At 38.3% G+C, this 22,776-nt stretch overlaps 1 protein-coding gene across 2 annotated transcripts in view; it reads left to right on the top strand.

The window, feature by feature from the left end:
* The window catches only part of fn1a (fibronectin 1a), a 120,698-nt gene that overhangs the window by 68,596 nt on the left and 29,326 nt on the right, over positions 1-22,776 (top strand). For both annotated transcript variants that reach the window (XM_034186618.1, XM_034186619.1), the window contains exons 25-36: positions 3,218-3,490; positions 6,903-7,017; positions 7,144-7,223; positions 7,302-7,391; positions 10,073-10,339; positions 10,443-10,559; positions 11,334-11,498; positions 11,587-11,742; positions 12,294-12,407; positions 16,030-16,299; positions 17,176-17,387; positions 18,617-18,704. In XM_034186618.1, coding sequence (XP_034042509.1) covers positions 3,218-3,490; positions 6,903-7,017; positions 7,144-7,223; positions 7,302-7,391; positions 10,073-10,339; positions 10,443-10,559; positions 11,334-11,498; positions 11,587-11,742; positions 12,294-12,407; positions 16,030-16,299; positions 17,176-17,387; positions 18,617-18,704 — 1,947 coding nt within the window. The remainder of the gene's footprint in view (positions 1-3,217; positions 3,491-6,902; positions 7,018-7,143; positions 7,224-7,301; positions 7,392-10,072; positions 10,340-10,442; positions 10,560-11,333; positions 11,499-11,586; positions 11,743-12,293; positions 12,408-16,029; positions 16,300-17,175; positions 17,388-18,616; positions 18,705-22,776) is intronic.

Here is a 22,776-nt window from a genome sequence, read left to right on the forward strand (position 1 = left end):
CTTTTTCCTTACCACGCTTGCCTGTGTGGTTGCTCTAGGGGTTGGTAAGGTTAGACCTTGCTTATGTGATGCGCCTTAGGCAGCTTTGCTGTGATTTGGCACTATGTAAATATAATAAATTAAATTAAATCAAATTATTTTCTACTACTTTTTACTCCTTATTTTACTTTGTCTTTTATTTGATTTATTGCCTGTTGCAATTTTATTGTTATTTTTAATTTATTTATTTACAATGGACAATTTTCAAGTTGCGTTAATGAGACTTCCGGTTAGTGAGTCTCTTGTTTGCATATTTGGCATCATTAGAAAAACAGCTTGTTATGATGCCTCGCAGCTAACGATTGGTTGTTATGGGCCAGTTACCATGTTTGTGAAGCATTGTGTGTTCTCCAAAAAGCGAAAATTAAAAAGTGAAACACTAAGTCTGCAAGTCTGAGCAAAAAACACAAGAGTGACGAACGTCTGCTGAGGAGCTTCTTTCAGTGACCGTTTGTCAGTGTGGTCCCGGTGTGAGGTGAGTGCTGAACCCCTCACACCGGCCAGAGAGAGACAGCAGCCGGGCAAATAGCAAACTTCGACTGTGGGTGCCCGCCCGCTGGGTCAGTAATCACTCCCGGGTTGTTATGACGCCTCACAGGGCGGCTGACCGATCAGATGTTATGATGCCTCATGTAGCGGCTGACTTCAAACACTCAAAAGGCTATTCCTACCTCCACACAACTCCAAACAGTGACCAAAAAGTTTCTTGACAGTTCTTGTTGTTGAATGAAACTGCGTCTCCCTAACCGGATAGAGTTGTGACGTCATCATGCATGCGCGTAGGCGCTGCTCTGTTGCAGCTTGAAAATCCCCCGCTGACATCAACTTCGTGCCCATTTTTTGATTATGTACAGCACTTTTGTCGACCGCTGTCATTTTAAAAGTGCTTTAGAAAGAAAGGTTGAGCTGAGTTGTCTCTCCCCAGCTGCTGTTTCAGTATACACTTCCTGAATTGATCATAAACCAAAGTATCCATAGCAGAGAGGCCATTGGCCTTGGGTCTGGAGAGCATCAGGTCCTTCTAAGCCTGTGCTCTGGAGAGCCACTCTTCAGACGTGTTTTGGACGAATATGCCCCCCACGCCAACAGCAGAGCTCGGAAGTCACACTTAGTCATGCAAGATTTACGGACCACTGACATGCACATTCAGAATGCAACAATGAATGTTATTTTGAATGTGATGATACAATCGGCAATGTAAAAACTTTAAGCAGAATGTTCAGCATGTGGAACTCGCATACATTCAGTTGAGTTATCAAATATGACAAGTGATATTATGAATGAATACGTTTATTTCGGTACTAATAAAAAAAAAAAAAAAAGAAAAAAAGAGAAACTTTTCAGTACAAAATACTACAAAACAAAACTGATTTCTCAGTTAACTGAAGAAACTGAAAGGGTGTTGGTAGAAGCAAAAGCTTAATATACACCTACCCCTTTTAGGCTACCTCAGTAAATTTTACTCCTCACAACAAAAGCAAAATGAGCAGAACAAGCAAAACACAAACATTTGACGATATAATCAATGAGCTTAAATTTCTCATAATAGCGCACATTGCACAATCAAAAATAACAGTACAAAACCAATAAAGTTAATTGTCCATACTGTTACCACAAAATTATGTAGTTTTTATAGTCTTTTAAATCTGACTAGAGTACGGGGTAATTTAATACCCTCTGGACCGTTGTTCCATATGTTCACTCCTTTTACAGATACATTGGCTTTTTACAGTAGTTCCTGTCCTTGGTTTATGAAATATTAATATTCCTCTCAAATTAGAACTGGGGTCCTTCATTTTAAACAGATTTTGGACATGTTGAGGTAAACGTTTGTTTTTGCTAATGTACTCAACTAAGTCCCTGAATTTCAGAATATTTAAGCAAATGAATAATGGGTTGGTTGGCTCACATTAAGATTTATTATTGATAATTCTTATGGATTTCTTTTGCGATAGAAATGTTGAATTAGTATTAGTATATTACTCCATCTTTTTAATTTTGCTTTTTATTCTGTACTTGTATGAGGGAATCTTACATGGAATTACTCTGATTTGAACCGTACTGTGACCTTGAAACCTTGATTCATAGTGAACCATGAGGGAGATGTACTGTTACACCCCACTGTATCGTGAGACGACTGTTGTGGCATGTACACCTCTGAGCTACATGACCAAGCTTCTTAAAACCACCTAACAGAAACTTTGTTTCTTTGTAGGTGTATAGACTGAGATCATCTAGAAGAAGAGCCTTTGTCGTTGTACGTGCATATAATGAAATTTGTCCTCTGCATTTAAACCCGTCCAATTACAGTTAGACACAATCTTAAGTGTAAGAAATCTTAAATCATAAGTTTAAGATGCATTTGGGGAAACCTGGTCCAAGTCATTGAGACTGTATGTTGTGCTATATGCTTTTTATTTATTGATTATTTCTGAAAATGTAAAACATTTCTGTGAGGGACAATCTGCCACAGTTAACATTGTTAAACAGACAACTAACTTTGACCATTTTATGAATCATTGGTAACTTGTTTAAGGCTTGTATGGCTGCTCTGACTTCTCACAGTTGTGCACAGTTTGCAAAACAGTTTAGTGTTTTGCAAACTCCCCTGCTTCACTTACATCAGTGAAAACCATTTACTGAAGAAACTTTTTTTTCTTTAAACAGCAACAAGTATCAGCTGAAGAAGCGGCAGCCTTACGTCTTGCATTGCTGTGATATATTGAATATCACATTTGGATGCAAGTGCTCACTTTAACCCCTTAACGCCCAAATTTATATAGCTGTATATAAAAAAAATGTTTTGTGTGTGTTTTTGCCTTTAAGTAGATGGTAAATAATGTTGAGATTATTAATTTCACTTCTGCACAAAAACTAGATAGTAATATTGGGTATTCTGGTAATGACTTTATGTTATAATGTTATAATAATAATGATGGTATGTTGCAAATTTGCGACAACAGGCATACAGGTCAATTTGGTAAGTTGCATATTTGAGTCAGAGATTGTAGCATATATGCGATGATGGGCGTTAAGGGGTTAACCAATGCTTCTTTCTGCTTGTTTGTCGGTTTATTCCGGCCCTCCTCCTTCACTCCCATCCGTCCTTCCTTTGGCTATTTTTGTTGTTTCTGCTATTTTCTCCTTCTCCCTGTACTTTCATTCTCAACTTATGCAGACGTCCCCCAGTTGACCGACCTCACTTTCGATGATGTGACTGACACCACTATCAGTCTCCGATGGTCTCCACTGAACACCACCGCCATCACCGGATACCGCATCACTGTGGTGGCAGCCGGAGAGAGCGTGCCCATCTTTGAAGATATGGTGCTGCCAACAACGGGTGTTTATACGGTCTATGGACTGGAACCTGGTATCGACTATGACATCAGTGTGATCACTGTGACTGAGAATGGCGAGAGTGAGCCGACCACACTCACTCAGCACACATGTAAGATTTATGTTTTAAAAAATTCCTTGTTGCTAGAATCAGATGATGTACTGTAGTAGAAGATCTGATGAGGGATTAATGAGATAACCAGACTGTCAGATCATGGTGTAATCAGGTTCTTATTCATCCGAGAACATGGCTCTTCAAAGACAACATTTTATATGATGTAACCACATTACATGTAGTGCTTGTCAGTTTAATCCTGTTTGTGTTCTGTGTGGTTTTAGCTGAGTGGTTTTGGGATGGTGATGCTCATGTCAGCCCCTGCTGGAAGCACTGTTTGTTCTTTAATGTCAAAGATGTTGTAAACTTTCACACTAATTTATGGTGCTGTATAAAACACAGTGCTTGGCCTTTGATGAATGAGTCAGTTTGTATTTTCTTGTTCCTACTTTTTCATAATCTCCACCTACCAGCCCAGTTTGCACCAAGTCTGTCCTTCCTTCTAATGCTTGTCCAGTCCATATTTCCTTTACTGAAAGACCTGTTTACAGCAGTATGTATACTGCTTGGGATAGCAGTGTACCAGAATCAGGCTTCTGTGACCTTGGCTTTTGCCAAATGTTTATTAAAAAATAAAAGCTTCCTATTCTGTATTGTGCAAGTGCTCTTTAAGATTTTAAGGTAAATTTCAGGCAGTGAGTGCTAAATGAATGCCCTGTTCACACTTTTGTGACTATCCATCCCAGAAAGTCACTCTTTGACACCTTATCCATACCTTTAAAAACCATAGAGGGTCCAGGAAGGTATCTGTGATCAAACAGGATATTTTGTCATTGGTCACTTTTCTTGTTTTAACCATGGCAGGATTATCAAGATGTGTGTGTTCGTGTGTGTTCAATATTTATTTATTTAAGCGACCTTTCACATTCTTTGGTAATCATTTGAATGTCGTTGGAGCCTGTAACATTGTCACACTTGCCATATCATCACAGGGAGGTTTTCTAGAAGGGCCAAGCTTGTGCCATAGTTATACTCCTTGTATGCTATGGTTGTTTTAGCACAACATGTGTTACAGTTTTGGCATTTTATGATGTCAAATAATGTATAAGTGTGATCTTCACACAACAGTTTATTTTGGTGGGTGCTCATCTGTGAAACTGAGAATGTGGCTTAATATTTTCAAGCCTGGAATTACAATATTCATTGGTCCAATGCAGTTCTGCTGACAGTTGTTTGGTGGGTGTGTTGTCTTATCTCATCTTTCACTTATAATGCTGCTGCAAGTTCAGCCTAAAGGAGTTATATTGTATTATGCTGCATTAAGTTAAGTTGCATCGGTCTATAAGTTACATATATTTTTGAACTGCAGTGGTGCTTCATGCACCAAGAAGTTGCCATGTTATTTATTTGTAATGCAAACACAGAGTTAGTGAGCAGAAATTAATGGGCTAATTGCTATCATCTGAGGCACAAATAACTCGAATAAACTGGTTGTCACCGCTGAAAAGATGAAATGTCAAGGAGCAGCCAAACATGCGCTTCTTAAATGTCAAACTTTTGAATTGGCTATACACTTTTTATCATTATATGAAGAAAACAGTCATCATGAGTTACATTCATTTTTACATCTGATCCATGCCCCCCCCCCCCCCACACACACACACACATACACACTTTTATACAATATCAATACACATCACATTTCTTCTTAAGTTAGGACAGAGCATGGCGCTGTTATCATATCCAAATACAAAGAAAAACAAGGTGCCTTTTTAAATTTTTTTTATTAAACAATAGTAGGGCATTTTCGAGGAAATGTACATTATCCACTTCATCCAAATTTCCTCAAACTCACTGTCCTGGAGCCTCAAAGAAAAGGTAATTTGTTCCATTACATAGATGTCATATATAATATCATACCACTCTTTAATAGATGGGGTATCTGATTTAAGCCATTTCTATGTAATTGCTTTTCAAACTGCCACACTCAGTATTCCAAACAGTTTCTTACTTGTAATATTTGTGGCCTTGGAGATTAAGAGCCCAAAAAAGTTTGCCCCACTTGAAAGTAATTTTTGTCTCAAATATAATTTCTAATTCGGAATGAATCTTATGCCAAAAAGAGAGTACATTTCGACAATCTTAAAACATGTGATAATGATTAGCATCCTGCGAGCCACAATTCCTCCAGCAACTGGATGTGTGTGAATAGTGAGATGATTGAGGGGGTAATAAAATATCTACAAAGGCTCTTCCAACCAAATGTTCTCTAGGAAATTGTCTATATTTTTAAAACCTCATAGTACGCCTTACCTTATCCAACCGATCTTTGTTGCAATTCAAGCAGTCACACAAAGTGCAAACAAGTGGAATGCTGAACAGTATGAAGGTTATTTCCTTTCTTTAAGGCACCTTGACACTTGCATGAATTTGATCCCTGCACCGCCACGCAATTCATCATGCCAAAGCATCCCGCTTTGTCCCCACGCTATATACGGTGCCTTGCAAAAGTATTCGGCCCCTTGGTATTTCACACATTTTAATTTGTTTATGCCATTTCAAATACATAAGTAAATCAGGCTTCTCAACATAAAACATTCTAAAATGATCTTCCTTAAAGTCAAACTCAAAGCACATCTTTACAACTCAACACAAATTGATTAAAAATATAAAAGCCAAGATGATGGGTTCCATAAGTAATGGAATTCTTTGGTATAATACCTGTAAATAATTGGTTTTATTGCCAGTATTCTTCAGACACGTCAGGGGATGGATACATGAACATTTCCAAGTCACTGAATATGTGTTGGCCTTTATTTACATCAGTTACAAAGAAATTTAAATAGTATGGCACTCTATGGTAAATCTGTATGGAGTAGACCAGGGGTGGCCAAGTTCGGTCCTCGAGAGCCACCTTCCTGACACTTAGTTGTCTCCCTGCTCCAACATACCTGAATCCAATGAAAGACTCGTTAGCAGACTTTTAATGAGCATTGGATTCAGGTGTGTTGGAGCAGGGAGGCAACTAAGAGTGTCAGGAAGGTGGCTCTCGAGGACCGAACTCGGCCACCCCTGGAGTAGGCAGTTCTCAAAAACTGAGTGAATGTGAAAGGAGAAGAGTGAGGAAAGCCACCAAGACATCTAGACAACCCTGTAATTGGAGAAATTGTTAATAGTGCATGTTTCGCATTTTGTATCCCCAGTTATACATCTTCATGATGAAGTGGTTATAGAGGAGGATTTTCTTTCACCAAAACATCAATCTAGGCTTGCATCTTAAATTGTAGGTCTTCTTTTTAAGAAAGTCCATCTCTGTACTTCTTCATCAGGTGAAGAAACAACCTGTTTCTGTGCCTGTTGCTCATTGGGCTTGTCTCAGAACAAGCAGGAGCACAGATATGGATGTGTGTTACTGGTATCACAGGAGTCTAAACAATACAATACATTCTGAATCTAATCTGCTCCACAGCTGTACCAGCTCCGACTGATCTGAGCTTTGGCCAGGTTGGGCCGTACAGTATGGAGGTCAGTTGGGTCGCTCCTCATGTCCCCAACCCCGCTGACATCAACAGCTTCCTCATCAGGTGAGTGCAGTACTTCAGATTTGTGTGTACTTGCATCATCTTCAGCACACAGTGCTGTTTTTCCTTATGATAGTCTTATGTTAGAAATGACAATCTGGAGTCTTTGTTGCTGGTCTCTTGATGTAGTTATGGCCCCGTTGATGGATATGAAGATGCATTTACACGGACTAGCGTCGGAGGCACAACTAACAATATGGTGCTACAGAGTAAGTATTAGAAAACAAAATCTTTACCTTGTGCCAGTGTACAGATGGCACACTAATAACTGTATGCTTTTAAAACAGATCTGTTTCCGAACACTGAGTATTTGGTGAGTGTGGTGTGCATTTATGAACAAAGGGAGAGCTCGCCTCTTGTCGGCACCTACAGAACAGGTGAGTTCTTCTATTGTATTTACTTCCGTGGTGAACGTTTCTGGGTTATTTTTGTTTTTCTGGCCCACAGGAGATTTAGTCTATGGTTGGATTTCATGATGGTCATCTTTGTAAAACCAATTGGAAATGTCTCCAATGAGACACCACAGTGGATATTAATTAAGTCTCACGTTTTCATGTCCTCATCCGAGACTGAAAGTTAATTGTAACATGCTGCCACTCATCCACACAGCAGCCAATGAGAGACGCAGTTACAGATTTTAGCGTGAGATTTAGGAAAAGATTTAAAGCTCGACAGTTCGTTTGGAATAAATTCAAATGGGCCTGGTTAAAGCAGAACTAAAACACCACTTTGTTTTTAGTCATTGTTTATATGGAAAAGCTAACACTCTCAGTGAGTGTTTCATCTTATATCGTGTTGTTGATGACACGCAGCAGTATTCTCCATGAATTTGTTGTCAGTTGATGTGATTAAAGATAGTTCACACAAATCTTTCAAAATCTGTCTTTGGGGTGAATTTTCTTCATGCAAATTTAACATGTTCATGTTTTGACCCAGCCTGCTTAATAATGCTTTTTATGGCTTCTTCTGTTACAATTGTGTGAAATATTCATCTGGTGAAAAATATGATGAACATTTAACATGCTTGTAGTAGTCAAATACTTATGTGAAATACTTTTGCGCATCATTTTGCGCAACACATAAATTGACAGTATCCCAGAAATGCTAATGTCAGCACTGCACCAAAAAAATAAAAAAAAGCCAATTGTATTATAGTGTAAAATAAATAAGAATCAAATTTAAACCCACATCAGTGTTGCTAAAAGTGATATTGTCATTATTAATGAACAATAGGTGCAGCTTTACTTTTATCAAATTTAGTTTTTGTTCATGTTAAGACACTATCAGTTGTTTATAAAAGTACAAATTGCTGAAGTCAAATGTTTAGATAAGAGTAGAAATAGAATAGTAACAGTCCAGAGCAAACGTCGTTTTATGAAATGGTAACACCGTATTCGAATCCATTTGGTAGATTGTATTATAGTGTCATCATCTTGCCAATATGGAAAAATATGCTTTTTTATGACTAAAATGAGCAAGAAAATAGAACTGAGAAATATCTCATTTAAGTTATTAATTCCAACAGATTGCACTAAATTGCATGTAATATTTCAAAAATGTATTTATTGTTATGTTTTTATTCCATGGGATTAGCAGGGTATGTATGGGATTAATAGTGTGACTCAGTCAGTGAAAAGGGTCTACAAAATTTCCATAGGTAACTCCATTAAAACCGCTACATTTTCAGATCTGCGGTTTTGGGTTATGATTGGGGGTGTGCTTCTCCCTCATATATCTCTGATGCACATGGACAAATGTACAATTTCTGAATTATTTATTTTTTATAGAACACTTCAAATTGGTGCAATTAGATGCAGTTTCATGCAATTCTGTTTAATATAGACATTAATTTTCCATGAGAAATGACGACAACCCAAAAGTGCTGTTGTTTACCTTCAAATACATATTTCATGAAAAACTGGAGACCTCTTTCAGTCTTTTTTTTTTTTTTTTTTTTTTTACTTTCACTCCCTACTGTGCGGCACAAACATTGGCACTGCATCTTCTTGCTTTTTGTTCACCACTGGGGTCAGCACCACATACAGTAGCAGAAAGCTGTTGTTAGTATCGCAAACTGTGAACGTAAAGTTCTAATGGGTAGATTTATCTGTTATACCACCCACCACTATTGGACATGTTGATTTTCTTTTTACCTTGCACAGTTGACGTTCCTGTGATCAGTCTTGTGAGAAACCTGTGCTGAACTTTAAACTTTTATGAGAGTTTGAAGTAGCAGTGAAACAACCTGAACACGATGATTCATAATTTAAATGGATTCCGGTGTCGCCGACCAAACGGTCCCCCCTAAAAATCAGTCCACCCTGCCTTCACTGCGCATGCTTCATTTCTGTGCGTCAGCCCCGGTTCACTGATTATCACCTTGTTTCTGTTTAAAACTGCGCTCCAGTCATCATCTATCTCAGCGACAGATATCTGAAGCGTTTATACAACAATCATTCCCACATGAATTCAAATTTATTTCATCATAAAAGACGGATGAAGCGATCAGAGTGCAGCTAGCAGCATGAGCTGCTAGCTGATGTGTTCACTGCGCTTTAGTCATGTCAAAGCGTCACAGAGTATCACCTCGTTTCTTCTTAAACTGACTTTAGAATGATTTAAGAGGTTTTGCCTTGTCATCTGATGGTTAATAATCCCATTAATCCATTTGATTGCTTTGGGTCAAGAGACTCCGTCTCAGACAAGCTGCTGAGCTCCGAAATGACACGCGCAGTGGAGGCAAGGCGGACCATTCGGTCTGCGACACCGGGGTCCTTTTACTGTTGTAGCCATATCTTTTACTTCAAAATCTATTTTTTTCAATTCATATTGGTGAATTTTTACATGCCTACTTCTGACAGATCCAAATGAGAAGCAACGAGCTTCCTATTATGAACCTGTTGGTGCCTTTAAACCTAAAAACAAAGTGAAGACAGTCAGTTGTTGCTAATCATAGGATCCTGGAGGCCTTTGTTGCTTGTTCATTCAGCTATGAGATTAAGACATTAAATATTTTTTACAGACTATCATTTTGTTTTGTTTTTTTCTCCTTCTGCAGCACTGGACTCACCGGTGGACCTGCATTTCTCGGAAATCTTCACCAACTCCTTCACAATCCACTGGCGTGCTCCACAGAGCCCGATCACGGGTTATCGTGTCCGCTACAAGATGCCCACCACCGGCAGGTTCAAGGACGAGAGGTTGCCCCCCTCCAGGAACCATTACACTCTGACGGGGCTCATCTCAAATACTGAATACGAGGTCTTAGTTTACGCTGTGAGCGGGACACATGAGAGCCTGCCACTCAGGGGGAAACAGAAGACGAGTATGAATTTCTGATGTCACTTACAGTTGTTGCATGACAGTTTTTATGTTTTGGATTTATTTATTTATTTATTTTGCTTACTTATAATTTTCTGTCTTTGCAGCTTCTGATGCTCCCACAGACCTGGAGGTGCTGGACTCAACACCCACCAGCATCACTATCCACTGGCTGGCACCCCCTGTTACTGTGCGATACTACAGGATTACTCACGGCGAGTCAGGTGAGTCTCTACTGACACAATTAATGCAAAGTGGACACCTCATGGGAGAAAATACTATCATTTACAGTACTGTGCAAACATTTCAAACACATTAAATGTGCAGAAGACTGTAAAACAAAATAAAAGATGCTACATGAAGAATAAGTGAAATGTGTTCACTTTTCACCTTTATAAATACAGAATTTATTTCAGATAGTTTCCTGTAATTTATGAGAAAGACGTTGTAGTTATTCAGGTGTTTGTAATCATTTTATTAGTGGTTGTCATCATTAGCTTTGATTTCATATACTGGACAGTGAATGTACAAAGAAATAGTTTAGTATTGTTTTTAAAATTGAGGATTGTAATTTTGACTTTTTTCTCCTTTATATGTTTTGTGTACATTTATTTTTTGTATTTTTCTTGTATGAAGTATGTTATATTTTGATATTTTTAGGTTATATAAAAGCACAGGACATTTACTTCCTTGTAATTTGGTAACTTGGTGGTGTTTTTATTTAGTTATTTTTTTTTTTCTTTTGGGTGGACAGCAGTGTTTGGACTTTTCAAATAAGATTTTCTTTTGACATTTCATAAAATAAACCTGCCAAAATTGTAGAGTACTTAAAACAGTTGTACAGTTCTTATTATTATTAGTTCTTTAGTTTGTATTACTCGAAGATTGAAGATTCCCCCACTGTTTGTTATGGTGCACAATCATCAGTGTTTGTTGTTACATTCAAACATATTTTTGGTTTTACTTTACATCTGTTGCAATTGTCTCTCTTTATGCAGGAGGCCACAGCAATCCAAAGGAGTTCACATTACCTGGAACTCAGTCCACTGCTACAATCACTCACCTGAAGCCAGGCACTAATTACACTGTGACTGTGTATGCTGTGACGGGTAGAGGAGACAGCCCTGCAACCAGCACGCCTGTCCATGTCACACACAAGACTGGTACATACACACACACTCAAAAGAAACCATTCCATATCTGCAGATCAACACCCCAATGTGTGTATTTAATGTCATTCTTCTTTTGCAGGCATTGACTCTCCTGCAGAGATGGAGGTGATGGATGTAAAGGACAGCAGTGTCACGGTGAGATGGAGCCCAGCTCAGGGACCAATCAAAGGCTACAGGGTGACTGGGGCCCCCAGACATGGGCAGGGTCCTTCTTTTTCTGAAGTGGTGGCTCCAGGTATGTATGAGTGGGCTTGTAGAAATTAGGCAGGCAGATGTTTGCTCAAAAGAATGCACAATAGCTGGTTTTCTGCTTTCAAGTAAATTAGCATTCTCATTATTTTTGTACAGTACAGCATGATTTAGGTAATTGTGGGTTTTTGTTTTTTGTTTGGGCAGTACAGAACATCTGGGGCAAATGTCTGGAGTTGCGTCAGGAAGGGCATCTGGCATAAATCTTGTACTTTGACCTATGAAAGTAGCGATATAAAACATAACACGATGGTTCATTGTGAGCTGCTGCCTTGTTGCACATTTGATGAATTTTAATGGTAATGTACCAGTTTTGCATTAAGTATACATGCAGTATATGCAGTACACATAAGGTGCAGTCAAAACAAACATCTGTACATTGCTCTATAGAAGTAACTACAAGTATTGTAGTACTTATATTTGTATATCTACATGTTTACATAATATTACAGCCTCTTGACCTCCAGGCCGACGTTTTTTAGTATTGTTTCTTTGTGCGTGGTTTCATTCTGCAGTGTCCTCTTGTCTCATTTTCAGACCAGACAGAGATTACATTCTCAGGCCTGATGCCCACAATGGAGTACACTTTGAGTGTGTATGCTCTGGGGCAAGATGTTGAGAGTACTCCAGTTGTGGTGAATGCTATAACAAGTAAGTGTTAAAATATTATGACGGCAGTGCCCAGACTTTTTAGCACCTGGAAGCTTTTAAATGAGATTATTTAAAAGAAAAAAGTTGTTAACGATTATCCATCTTACTTTCATACTGATTATGTCAAAACCGTAAAAGAAACTAAAACTGTTGCTGATCATTTCAATGATTATTTTGACAATGTGGGTAAAAACTTATCAAATTCAACTGTATCCTCAAAAACATGCTCTTTGGACAACAGCAAAACAGTTAATAATCGAAACAGCATTAGTGAAGGTTACAAATTATCTTCTTATGGCCTCAGACAGTGGACTCATCTCTGTGCTTGTTCTGTTAGACCTCAGTGCTGCTTTTGATTCTGTTGACCATAAAATTTTATTACAGAGATTAGAGCATGCCATAGGTATTAAAGGCACTGCGCTGCAGTGGTTTGAATCATATTTATCTAATAGATTACAATTTGTTCATGTAAATAGGGAATGTTCTTCACAGACTAAGGTTAATTATGGAGTTCCACAAGGTTCTGTGCTAGGACCAATTTTATTCACTTTATACATGCTTCCCTTAGGCAGTATTATTAGACGGCATTGCTTAAATTTTCATTGTTACGCAGATGATACCCAGCTTTATCTATCCATGAAGCCAGAGGACACACACCAGACGTAAAGACATGGATGACCTCTAATTTCCTGCTTTTAAACTCGGATAAAACTGAAGTTATTGTACTTGGCCCCACAAATCTTAGAAACATGGTGTCTAACCAGATCCTTACTCTGGATGGCATTACCCTGACCTCTAGTAATACTGTGAGAAATCTTGGAGTCATTTTTGATCATGATATGTCATTCAAAGCGCATATTAAACAAATATGTAGGACTGCTTTTTTGCATTTATGCAATATCTCTAAAATTAGAAAGGCCTTGTCTCAGAGTGATGCTGAAAAACTAATTCATGCATTTATTTCCTCTAGGCTGGACTATTGTAATTCATTATTATCAGGTTGTCCTAAAAGTTCCCTGAAAAGCCTTCAGTTAATTCAAAATGCTGCAGCTAGAGTACTAACGGGGACTAGAAGGACAGAGCATATCTCACCCATACTGGCCTCTCTTCATTGGCTTCCCGTTAATTCTAGAATAGAATTTAAAATTCTTCTTCTTACTTATAAGGTTTTGAATAATCAGGTCCCATCTTATCTTAGGGAGCTCATAGTACCATATCACCCCAATAGAGCGCTTCGCTCTCAGACTGCAGGCTTACTTGTAGTTCCTAGGGTTTGTAAGAGTAGAATGGGAGGCAGAGCCTTCAGCTTTCAGGCTCCTCTCCTGTGGAACCAGCTTCCAATTCAGATCAGGGAGACAGACACCCTCTCTACTTTTAAGATTAGGCTTAAAACTTTCCTTTTTGCTAAAGCTTATAGTTAGGGCTGGATCAGGTGACCCTGAACCATCCCTTAGTTATGCTGCTATAGACTTAGACTGCTGGGGGGTTCCCATGATGCACTGATTGTTTCTTTCTCTTTTTGCTCTGTATGCACCACTCTGCATTTAATCATTAGTGATTGATCTCTGCTCCCCTCCACAGCATGTCTTTTTCCTGGTTCTCTCCCTCAGCCCCAACCAGTCCCAGCAGAAGACTGCCCCCTTGGGGGTTTTTACGTAATTATTGTATTGTATGGCTTTGCCTTACAATATAAAGCGCCTTGGGACAACTGTTTGTTGTGATTTGGCGCTATATAAATAAAATTGATTGATTGATTGATTGATTGATTAATACAACTCTGGATTCAATGTGTATTAATGAAACTGATGAAATTGAAATAGACATAGTTCACAAGTTAAAAGGGAAAACAATCAATTGACAGTGACAACCTTGATATGTTCTTGATTAAAAAAAAAAAAAACATTATTGATTGTAATTTGTCATTGATTACTGGGAAATTTCCTTCTAAAATGAAAATAGCTAAGGTGATACCATTGTTCAAATCTGGTGATAAGCATGTTTTTTCAAACTACAGGTCAGTCTCATTGTTACCACAGATTTCAAAAATTCTGGAAAAGATATTTGTAGAGAGGTTGAACGATTTCTTAACTAAATACCGCATTCTTAGTGAACATCAGTATAGTTTTAGGAAAAATCGCACTACTTCATTGGCTTTGGTCGATATTGTTGAACAGATTACAAATGCAACAGAGAAGAAGAAATACACTGTAGGAGTTTTTTTTTTTTTTCTTTTTTTTTTTTAATTTGCAGAAAGCATTTGATACCATAGATCACACCTTTCTATTGAATAAATTACAGAAGTACAGTATTAGAGGACTGGCCCTTAATTGGTTAACTAGTTATTTACAAGACAGGTACCAGTGTGTTCATTTTGGGGAGATAAACTCCGACTTTTTGAGGATTTCATATGGAGTGCCCCAAGGTTCAGTCCATGGGCTGTTACTGTTTTTATTGTACATTAATGATATTGGTTTGTGAGATGTATTTTGTTTGCTGATGGCATGACTGTGTTTGGTAGTGGGGTCATTTGGGACAGCTCCTGGACATGATGGAGAGGGAACTACAAAAATTTAAACGTTGGTTTGATTTAAATAAGTTATTGCTTAATTTGGGTGAAACCAAGTGTATTATATTTGGAAATAATCCCAGGAATTTAAGTAGAAGTTTATTATTGAATGATGGCAAAATTGAAATGGTAACTGAAACTAAGTTTCTTGGTGGTTTTATCTGTGACAAACTAAGTTGGAAAACTCATATAAATTATGTTAAATTCAAAATCTCAAAAGTCATCTCAATTTTGTACAAAGTACAATACTTCCTCCCCCAGCATATGTTGGTTATGTTGTATCATTCTTTGCTTGACTTACTGCATCGAGGTATGGGGAAATACATATAAAACAAATGTAAATCCAATATTTCTGTTACACAAGAAAGCTATGAGTTATAAGTAAAAAAACATATCTGGAGCCAACAGATCCACTGTTTGCTTGTTTACATCTTGATATTGAAATCTTGAAATTTGGGACTTAGTTGATTATTTTATGACACAGTTCATGTATAAAGTTAAAAATGAACTCTTACCTCAGCATTTCCAGGAATTGTTTAAATTGAGGGATTCCTGTCGTCATCCAGTGTGACTTGTACTCCGGAAAATCCGATAATTGGTTTGCTGTAATGATGGCCATATCTGCTCCCTCCCTCTGGAACTCTCTCGCCAAACAGATTTGTGTCCGTAACAGTCTGTCCACCTTCAAGACTCAAGTTAAAACCCATCTTTTTAGATCTGCTTTTAATTTGATTGTTTTATCTTATTTATTTATTTTGCTTTGTTTATAAAGTATCTTGTTTATAAAGTATCTGTAAAGTATCTTTGAGCATTGTTAAAAGCGCTGTACAAATCAAATGTATTATTATATGCCTCAGTGTGCTTCAGGAAGAAATGGACAATTTCCTACTCTATATTGATGAAAACCATCACTTAATGTGTTGTGGAAATGTACAACTTTAATAAGTCAGAGTGACAGGATGCAGAAGCCATGTGATTTTCTTCACTTTTTGTTATAACGTCACTGTATAATCTCCCACCTTGACTGACTTTTTCTTGGTCTGTTCTCATGTCCAGGTGTAGACCGTCCCAAGGACCTGACCTTCTCTGACATTGATTCTACGTCTCTGCGGATGTCCTGGGACAGTCCTGAGGGAGTTGTTACCTCTTACAGAGTCTTGTATTCAAGTCCGGAGGAGGGTGAGAGAGAGTTATTCCCTGCACCCAGAGGAGACGCTGAGTCTGCTGCTATCCATGGTCTTAGACCTGGCACTGAATACACTGTGAAAGTCATTGCTCTTCATGATCGCACAGCCAGCACACCAGTGATTGGCACACAAGCTACAGGTATATAAGGAATTTTTTTATTTTTACTTCTGCAGCACTAAATGTATAATAAAGTGGTGAATGTAAGAAAAATCAGTTTAAGTGCATTTTATATTCTTGTAAAATAAATCTCCTATGAGTTTCTCTCCTGGCAGTTTGTGCCACCATGAGGAACTGAGCATAATAGCAGATGCAATGTAGAACATTAATACCTGCTGTATTGTTGACACACACCAGTTAGCTTCAATACAGTATAGATCATTTCATGCTGATTAGTTGACATTAGTGAAGGTCTGGCTTTTTTTTAAGTTGACGATGGAAGCTGAAATGTTTATTAGCAAAAAGGCACACTGAATGGCAAGGAATCTCTAAAATACAGGGTAGAGTAAACGCATCGTCTTAACTTGGATCCACCGAAGCTCAACAGAGGACTGAGCTGTCTTGTGTTTAAAAAAAAAAAAAAAAAAAAAAAAAAAAAAAGGCAGCCAGAGGATGATCACTGGATATAGAGGACAAAGAGTTGAAACTCACTCGCTTGTAACATAAAAAAAAAATTAAGAATCTGGTTCTGGACCAAGCCATTTCTGGACACTACCTAAAAGGATGATGTCATGCCATTTGCAGCAGTAACGTTTGAGTTGTGCAAGTGAACAGACACTCACACACATGGTTATTCAAAATCCCCTTTAAACAGTGTGACATTATTATTTCTTCTTCATATATATATATATATATATATATATATATATATATATATATATATATATATATATATATATATATATATATATATATATATATATATATATATATATAGTAGAAACAGAGCCGTTGTTCTCGTTTGCTCTTTCCTGTTGACTGTAATCACATCTGTTCTCTCGCTCTCTCTCCACCTAGCAATCTCCCCACCAACAAGTCTCCAGTTCTCTCAGGTCAACCCGTCCTCTTTCAGCATAAGCTGGACTGTGCCAGGTCAGGAAAACAGGCTGAGTGGCCTCACAGGCCTTACGGGGTACCGTGTAGTGGTGAACCCTAAGAATAAGAGCGGCCCTACCAAAGAGCTGAATCTGGCCCCGGACACCTCACAGGCACATATCTCTGGACTTATGGTGAGTGTGGGTCTGTGTATGTGTGTTATTATTTTCTTTTCTTTGTTCTTGCATGAAACCAATGGAATTGTTTGAAGAAATAAAATAATGGTGTCTATGTGTTGCAAAATGCACGCTTGAGTCGCACCTTCAGCCCTATTCTGGCAGTAATGGTGTTGGTAATTTGGAAACGTTGCTTTGTGTTTATCACTACTCTTGGCCTGGTATTCTGCTGGGACATCTTATTCCACATAACAAAACATTTTTATTGCACAAGTGCACTGTCGTGTTGAATTTGTAATTAATGAGACTCCCTTACAATTCTGTCCAGTCTCCTCAGTTTGTTTGGCTGTGTACTGCAGAAGTTCAGGTACATGGGGCAGAGGAAAGCAGGCACATCATCACCAACACAACAGCATTCAGACTGCAGGACATTACATTTATCTGTCTCACTCGGCTGTTAAAATCATGAGATTTGTTTTCAGATTATGCAGATTTGATTTGGATAGGTTTTCTAAAAGTACAAGTGGGTAGCTGAGTGGATAAGGAGCTAGCCTGCTGATAAGTAGACTTTAGACTCTTGCTCACACTACCTGTCTGTGTCCTTGGACAAGACACCTGCAATAATCTGCATTGTCTCAGTCCACCCAACTGTAAATGGTTACCAGCCTTGGCTGGTGAGGTAACCTGCGTCAGACTGGTGTCCCGTCCAGGGGGAGTCTGTTTCACGGTGCACACTTCCCCATTCAAAGGAATAGGGGGGAATGTGTCTGAACTTTTGATTGGTATTGCATATTTGTCTCGAACACTGTGTAAACATATGGTCTTTTAAAAGAAATATGATAAGTTGACCAGGATGCAGAACAACATCATGCAAAAATGATCATACAATGCATGTGCATAATTGTAATCAAACTTTGATGCATCATTTAATTTGATTATTTATAAACCAGCTTGCATGTGGCAATTGAAGAAAAATTAGCATTGGTCAAAGCAGATGAGCTGTGTAGAGAAAATGGAGAGGGGAAAAGAAGTCACATTTGGAGGCAGTGGACACAAAATGATATGACAAATCAATCAATCAATTATTTTTTTTTTTTATATAGCGCCAAATCACAACAAACAGTTGCCCCAAGGCGCACAAATGAGGTGACACATGTTTATTTGTGAACTACAGACAGCTGTGACACGAAACTCTGGAGATTGCTACACTTTGTGACCTCTTTTTGTTCCTGTGTCTTTTCCCTTAGGCTGCAACTGCCTATGAGGTTCATGTGTACGCCTTGAAGAATTCTCTGACCAGCCGGCCAGTCCGAGGAGAAATCAACACTCTGGACAGTGAGGCTCAATTTTTATTTATTTAACAAGATTGCTTACATTTTTAACCTTTTGTGTTTGATATTTTTAGGATTAAGTTCTGATTTTCAAAACTGAAAGTAGTAGTAATAATAATCTATATTATAATAGCCAAGTGGCCTCTCCTCTGTGTGCGCATGTATGGCTTTGATCACGTAGAAACCGGGGAGAGCTGACATTTGCCATTTGGTTTGCTTATGTGTTTTGGGTCAAGGATGAATGCTGCAAAAGCAAAGTTGATAGGACAAATATTTTTGGAGGAATTAGCCATTTTAGCTAATCAGTAAACAATGGATGTTGTGCTGCAATGCATCATGGGATTTAGGGGTTTTAAATGTTATTGTGGTTTATGTTAGTTTAACAGTGTTGTTAGTGTTATTGATAGTTTTGTTGCTAGTACCATAAGTGAGAAGTGTGTTGCGTTTGATGTTGATTCTGCCACCATCTCTGTCTGTGTCAAAAATTAGAAGCACCTGCTTGCAGCAGAATGTGGAAAAGACAAAAACCTGTTCATGCGTGCGTGCGTGTAATTTAGATCATGGAGAAACTGACGACAGCTGACATTTGCCGTTTGGTATGCTTACTGCAGTGATTCTCAACCGGGGTGCCGCGGCACCCTAGGGTGCCGTGATCGATCATCAGGGGTGCCGTGGGTATTTTTCATATTCGCGATTACCGTGAATTATTTATTTTATCCATAAAGCATAAAACGACTCAGAATCTGATGTCAGACGTGCTGCAGCCTCGCTCTCGTCTTAAGGCGAGACAATAACAAGGAGGCTGACGGCCGATTAAAACAGTGCCGTCTCCTCAAAAGCCATCTAAAATGCGGAGCTGTCGGTGTGTGTGTCTGTGTGTGCGCGCGTGCGGAGTTAACAGGCTGCAGACTGCGAGGGAGGGAGGGGGTGGGTGAGGGAGATTCCTGAATGTAGGCACGACACGTTCAGTGCGCAGTGAGCGCGGAGCAGAGAGAGGATTTTAACCGGAGTGAACGTTAACAAAACGGAAACGTGAAGCTGCCTTTACTTCTCTCTGAACTTTCTCTAAAGGTGTGATTCTGCCATTACCGTCCTGTTCACACCATGTGCGCGTTGTATGCTGAATTTATGAGATCATGAGATGAAATAAACGGTCAAATATCTTTAAAAACATATTTAAAAAATGAGAATATATGAATGAACTGAGCCACAAAAAAAAACAATGTTCAGACGCAGAGATCACAAAAAGCAGGTGAGAACTCTGAACTTTAACAGCTGTTATTTTCCAAAGGTATTTATTTGTTCAATCTTGAGCTTAATGCAGTGTTTAAGCACAAAACGTGACTGATGAGGAGAAACAATTTCAGAAATGCAACAGCAACAACCACAAATCAGAAAAAGTTGGGACTGTATGTAAAATGAAGATAAAAATAAAAATGTTGCACCATTCCCAGTTTCTCCACTCACAGAAGCCAAATGTTCTTCCAGAGTTGTGTAATTATACTACAATAGTAGAATATAAAGAAGGGGAAAAAAAGAAAAAAAAAAAGACAATATATTCGTCAATCGCAATTATTTGTCTGACAATTATCTCCAGAAATTCCTAATCGTGACAGCCCTACTTGAGATCAGAGCTTGAGGATTTTCTAAATGCGGTGTTTTCTGTATCGATTTTCTATTGCGATAATTGGGTTTTGCGCAAAACCAGAGGTAATAGCATTATAATATTATTTTGGTTGGTGATGTGCCGCAGGATTTTGTAAATATAAAAAGGGTGCCGCGGCTCAAAAAAGGTTGAAAATCACTGGCTTACTGTATGTATTTTGAGTCAAGGATGAACACCAAACGGGAACGTTGACTGAAGTAATATTTTTGGAGAAGCTATGGATATTAGCTAATGCTGCTAACTACATTCTGGAAGTTAAATATAAGTACATAATGTAATTGTAAATGCGTTAAAAATACATGGATGACACAAGAAAGTGAAAACACTTAGTTCCATTGTGGTCCATTTAAAAAAATAAATGACAAAATAGAAGTAGTAATAATAATGATAATAATGATAGTGTGTGTATATGATAACAAGACCCTAAACAATTTATAAATATATTAAGTAAATTAACATTAAATTACATAACTAACAGGAACAAAAGGGTTGAGTTCTTCAAAAAATTGTTGAGGTCTAAGGTTCTAAAAACAATCTGTACTCACATGCCATTCCAACTCATTTTAGAAACATTGCATAATTTATTACCACCCTTGAAAAATGTCAGCTACCAATTTTATAAACACCACCCAATCTAGAGCCCATGGATTTCCACGGGCAACACAGTAGTCTATATTATAATAGCCAAGTGGCCTCTGTTTGCATGTATGCGTGTGTGTATGGCTTTCATCTAGGAAAAACTTGGGAGAGCTGACATTTGTTGTTTGATATGCTTGTGTATTTTTTGTCAAAGATGAACGTTGCGAAAACAAAGTTGATAGGACTAATGTTTTTGGAAAAATTAGTGATAATAGCCACCAACAGTGACCAGTGAACATTGTGCTGCAATGCACCATGGGAGTTTGGGGTTTTGGGCTTTTAAATGTTTTTCTGGTTTATGTTAGTTGAACAGTCTTGTTAAACTAACATGAACTAAGTGTTGTTGATTTATTGTGTTTTGTAGTCCAGTTGGTTTAGTCAGTTTAGTTAAGTGTCATGCTGCTGTTACCATGACTGACAAGTGTAGTGCATTTATACACTGAACAAAAATAAATGCAACTTTTGTTTTTGCTCCCATTTTTTATGAACTGAACTCAACGATCGAAAACATTTTCTATATACACGAAAGACCTATTTCTTTCAAATATTGTTCACAAATCTGTCTAAATCTGTGTTAGTGAGCACTTCTGCTTTATAGAGATAACATATCCCACCTCACAGGTGTGGCATATCAAGATGCTGATTAGACAGCATGATTATTGTACAGGTCTGGATCAAGCTTTGTCAGGCAATAATGAGTGCCAGTCTGCACCACACTTTCAAATATGAGTGATTGGGGCACATTTGATTAAGATATAATGTAAAATATACGGGTACATTAAATGGGGATTACAGTATTACATTTAAATGCCACAAAATCTAATCTGGATCAGATCCCGATCAAACTTTGTCAGTTGATAAAGGATACCATCCTACATAACGTTCTCAAATATGAAAGAAATTTGATCTCTTTTTGAGTTTTGAATTTTTAAAAATTCTTTCACTGTTAAAGGATTGGGATTTTTCCTGACTTTGACCTTTTTAACTATGAGCTTGAAAATTTAATCAGTTCTTGCCTATCAGGATATGAATCCACTATATATATATACACTCAACAAAAATATAAACGCAACACTTTTGGTTTTGCTCCCATTTTGTATGAGATGAACTCAAAGATCTAAAACTTTTTCCACATACACAATATCACCATTTCCCTCAAATATTGTTCACAAACCAGTCGAAATCTGTGATAGTGAGCACTTCTCCTTTGCTGAGATAATCCATTCCACCTCACAGGTGTGCCATATCAAGATGCTGATTAGACACCATGATTAGTGCACAGGTGTGCCTTAGACTGCCCACAATAAAAGGCCACTCTGAAAGGTGCAGTTTTGTTTTATTGGGGGGGGATACCAGTCAGTATCAGGTGTGACCACCATTTGCCTCATGCAGTGCAACACATCTCCTTCGCATCATCCGTGAAGAGAACACCTCTCCAACGTGCCAAATGCCAGCGAATGTGAGCATTTGCCCACTCAAGTCGGTTACGACGACGAACTGGAGTCAGGTCGAGACCCTGATGAGGACGATGAGCATGCAGATGAGCTTCCCTGAGACAGTTTCTGACAGTTTGTGCAGAAATTCTTTGGTTATGCAAACCGATTGTTTCAGCAGCTGTCCGAGTGGCTGGTCTCAGACGATCTTGGAGGTGAACATGCTGGATGTGGAGGTCCTGGGCTGGTGTGGTTACACGTGGTCTGCGGTTGTGAGGCTGGTTGGATGTACTGCCAAATTCTCTGAAACGACTTTGGAGACGGCTTATGGTAGAGAC

The sequence above is a fragment of the Thalassophryne amazonica genome, chromosome 14, assembly GCF_902500255.1.
Source record: "Thalassophryne amazonica chromosome 14, fThaAma1.1, whole genome shotgun sequence".
NCBI classification, from domain to species: domain Eukaryota; kingdom Metazoa; phylum Chordata; class Actinopteri; order Batrachoidiformes; family Batrachoididae; genus Thalassophryne; species Thalassophryne amazonica.